This window comes from Octopus bimaculoides, chromosome 1, assembly GCF_001194135.2.
Source record: "Octopus bimaculoides isolate UCB-OBI-ISO-001 chromosome 1, ASM119413v2, whole genome shotgun sequence".
Classification (NCBI taxonomy): domain Eukaryota; kingdom Metazoa; phylum Mollusca; class Cephalopoda; order Octopoda; family Octopodidae; genus Octopus; species Octopus bimaculoides.
In genome coordinates this window covers 119,474,148-119,478,500 of record NC_068981.1, presented here as the reverse complement: position 1 = coordinate 119,478,500, position 4,353 = coordinate 119,474,148, and the positions used below count along the sequence as shown (strand labels likewise).

General features: G+C 33.1%; 1 protein-coding gene across 2 annotated transcripts in view; it reads right to left on the bottom strand.

Annotated features, from left to right (window-relative positions):
* The window catches only part of LOC106867958 (tyrosine-protein phosphatase non-receptor type 23), a 108,264-nt gene extending 104,234 nt beyond the window's left edge, over positions 1-4,030 (bottom strand). Inside the window, exon 1 of one of the 2 annotated variants that reach the window (XM_052969842.1) lies at positions 3,884-4,030. In XM_052969842.1, coding sequence (XP_052825802.1) covers positions 3,884-3,970 — 87 coding nt within the window. In that variant the 5' untranslated portion in view covers positions 3,971-4,030. The remainder of the gene's footprint in view (positions 1-3,883) is intronic. The other variant, XM_052969843.1, reaches the window with a different exon arrangement.
* Between the last annotated feature and the right edge of the window lie 323 nt (positions 4,031-4,353).

Below are 4,353 nucleotides of genomic sequence, written 5' to 3'. Positions count from 1 at the left end.
AGGGAGACAACATGGGTATTTATTCCTGGATGCTTTTCCTAAAGCCAAAAACTGGATGTTTTTTATCGTGCCAGTGGGATGACAAAAAATTTCTGTAGTATATAACCAAAGAGTCCTTTCTACCCTGTATAAGATTTTTTCAGAGCTATTGCTCTCCTCAATAGGTGGTGGTTGTTTGTATTTTCCTTTGCAGAGCCCAAATTTCCATTTGTTACCTTACATTAACAAGGACTTTATAGCCAGATGTCTTTTCTATCATGAATCACTTTACATCTATCATCGCCAGTGTAAACTGGATGCATTTTATCATGCCGCTCCTGATAAAATAATTAAACTGAAGTTGAAGTAAAAAATGTGTGAGGGTGTGACCCAAGTAGAAGTTCATGATCATTCCTTCCATTAAGCATTAAAAAGGAAAAATCATACAATGTTTGCATCACGAACACCATAATGTATGAGAGTAAAAACATGCGATGACTAGGAAGGAATATACCTGAGCACAACCAGATATTGAATATAAAATTCAAAAGAGGAGTTCAGAACAAGTAGGCTAAGAAAATGATCAAGCATAAATATATTAATCTATGTACGCAAGAGGAACAATATTTAAACCTACAGAAGTTTGTAGTCAAAGCTAAGAGATAGACTCTTGGTTAGCTAAGTTTGTGACTTAGTTTCAAATCTTGTTTAGAGACATTGGACCTCAATTTTACCTCAGGATTGATTAACTTTCAGGCTAATTTTTCCATCATACACTAAAATGAGATACTCAACATAGGACTACAAAATCTTTTCAATTTGTTAGCTGGTACGTGGAGAGTAAATGAAAAAAAATGAGAAATCTTGAGATTACTAGAATAGTCCTTTGACAATTCAGTCTCACTAACAGGATGATGCAGAACCAAGACATAAAATATTAAAACTGAGGAGTATATTTTCAAATTAGGTAAGGGATATAAATACAATATATATTTAAAAATTAAATTTCAGACTCGAAACAGATTAAATACACTAAATACATTACAGGCAAAGAGTTAGTTATTTAGAAAAGTTTTTTCTTTGGTACAACAAAGGGTCATTATTTTTTTCTAGGTAAGGAACATTATTTATATGAGAATAGATATAAAGCATTAGAAATATTATCTCAATAGCCAGTCAGTTTGAAGTCACTGATCTTTAGTTCACCTGGTGGTTATGTTATCGAACCCAAGGTTATAAAAGGTAACCTAAATAGATTCAAACTACAGAAATGAAGACTGAACTTCTTACCATATTGTTTCCATTTCCAGTATTTTGTGCCATCTCAACCACAGACAGTTACAGAATTTCTTTCAAAGAATGAATTACTTTTAAAGATATATTAATTACAGTATTAGACTTTGAAATCTACAACAGCTGTTTAAACTGCCATAATAATTATAGTGTTATTATCATTCATGACCGCGAGCAAATGTCACTAAAGAACACAATGTAAGGTATCCAGTGTACCCCTATATAGAGGGTGTTTTAGTTCAACAAGTGCATTTGATCAATTTCACAGTAGTGACCACCCTTTAGTGTGAGGTATAGTAGCCCAAAATTAAAGTCTTAAAATATGGTTCCTAATCAAAAGGGGAAAAAAACTGCTGTCAGGTTTAACTACTACACTGAAGAGAAAAAAACAAGTACACCTGCAGAATGTCCAGTGGAGGCCTGTGAATGAAGATGTGCACGTGTCAGGTATTTTGCATTACTGTTTGTCAAGAGATTTAACTTGAAATCGCAGTCAAAACGGCTGGCCAACCTGAGGCCCGCGGGCCGCATGCGCCCCGCAGGCCCACTTGATACTTTCTTGGAATGGGGTTTATTTAAACAAACATTTGAAAAATTTTATCAAAAATCAAAAAATTGTAATGAAAAGTAAAAAAGAAAGATACTGTTTTGCAACGATAATATTTCATGTTGAATCAACGATCATTCATTCATTACTGTAATAATCGCATGAGAAAGCAAAATGCTTTCAATATACAAGCGGCCTCAAAAAACTTTGATTAAAGTGGTCCGCAATGTAATTCGAGTTGGCCAGGCCTGGTCTAGAACAAGGAGCAATGTTTATGGTCCTCACAAGCTCTCCGAAACTGCTGAGACTAACAAGGTTAAATTTTCCTCTTGAACACTAGCAAGTCGACGATGAAGGAATGACATGGGCAAAGAGAGGTGGACTGAGCGTTGTGGTTAGTACAGGAACGAGGTGCACCTAATATGGGTAACTAAGAAGAGAAACGAAAAAGTCGGGAAAGCTAGAGTAAAAAGTAATACGAGATTAACCAGCACATTCTGTTATTTTATTAAATATCAGAGGTTTACTTATGTAAAAATAAGTCTTTCGTTGTACATTTGTAACCTAGTCACAGAATCTTCCCTTGTATCTGTCAAATGTCAGTTTTTTGGCCAGCTCAGATAAGCTGATGGATTAAATATAGTTTACATTCCTTCCCCGCTTCCTTACACTCCTCCCCTTCGCATTATCTTTTTCATCATCACCTCCACCAACATCAGTGACCAGGTCACAAATGCATGACAATTACACACCGTTATAAAAATAAATTAAAACAACTGAAAAACTATATATTAACTCCAGCGTGTGTGTTGTAAATGACTAATGTTATCACAATACAAAGATTTTATTTCGTAAGAATACCAGAAATAATGTAAACGTGTGCTTAAACCAACATTTAAGAATTCAGGTTCGATTTAGGAACGAATAAAACCGTGTTTGTTTCAATAAACAGTGATCAGAACTAAACGAGTATCTAGGCAGAACATTCTTTCCAGACGAAGACTGCTATTTGTTAGTTTTCTTTTAATTTAAGAGTAACTAACATAAAAACAGAGGCACACGTACAGAAATGTTTTAATAGCTTATTAACAGAAAGATCAAATCAACCTACAACCTTCGACTAGCTGTAAGGAAAACACATCCGGGCGTAATGAGTTTGTTAATAGCATCGTAGTGTTAACGTAGATTGAAAAGAATATAAATAGATAAAAAGGAGGAAATGCTATTTAAATGTGTTGAGCAAGACTAGGTATATATATATATATATATAATATATATACTACACGTACGTTCAACTTGCCAAAAACAAAAACAAAAATTCAATAGTCTCAAATCTTATCTAATCATTTCCCTATTCTTTAACAGAAAACAGAAAGCTAATGCAAAATATATCGAGGTAAACACAAAGCATGGTGAAATAGACAGAAAGACATAAGTTAATAATTAAAAACCATATCAATCAATAGAATAACAAGCATAAAGTATTAAATATAATGTAGTCTTTCGAATGGGTTAATTTAAAATATAGATGGTGTATATATGCAGAAATCTGCATCACTAACAGAAATAATGAAGCATCCACTTGATACCTATTATTATAAAGCTCGGCAGAGATGAAAGCTTGAATACATATCTTTTTAAAAGTAACAAATGCGTCGATATGAATTGGAATGTGTTAGTTAGTTTAAACAGGTGCTTATTTTTAATCCTTCTGCTGTTGTGTGAAACCATCGAGTGTAACATTGAAACGAAAGTAACTACGCTTCTACAATTTTTTCCTGTCGGATCTAGTTCATATAACATAAAAAATCTCAGCGTGTGAGTGTGTATATATAACACACACACATATGTATATATATTATATGTGTATATATATTATGTATGTATACACACACACACCTATAACTTATTAGATAGAAAGAATTGACAATAAAACGATAAGCTAACACAAACACATGTCAACAGTAAAGCTGGTCATAAAACTCTATAATTATACTTGCAATGAACGAACACACAAATAAAATTTGATATCTCAAATCCGTCTGAAAATAAATTTGAACAAACCTTTTTCAAAACAGGGCCAAATTCCACATATTCGGGGCTGTGTTTTAAAGAAAAACATAACATTGGCATACGAGGAACAGCCTCCATCTTCAGTCTATTAACGCGGACTCTCGCGAGAAGTCGATAGCAGAACTAACTTGACACGCCTCTTTTATTCGTCACCATAACAAAGCTTCGCTGATCTACCTGATCAAAATAGCAGGATTTACTTTGTTTATTGCTTCATGTTGTTCATTAATTCGTGATGGACATTATAAATGGTTTCCTTTTGTTTATGTTTTGTTTTTGATTTTTTTCTTTGCCTTTTTGGTTGCTGTAGTATGGTTCAGTACTTACCTTTTATATACTTAGAATACAAAAAAAAAAAAAGAATTATCTAAATGAATGAGATTATAATTCGTCAAACTATTTATTTACCGCGTCTTTGGAGATGAAATATTTTAATTTTATTTCACTATTATCTACGAATT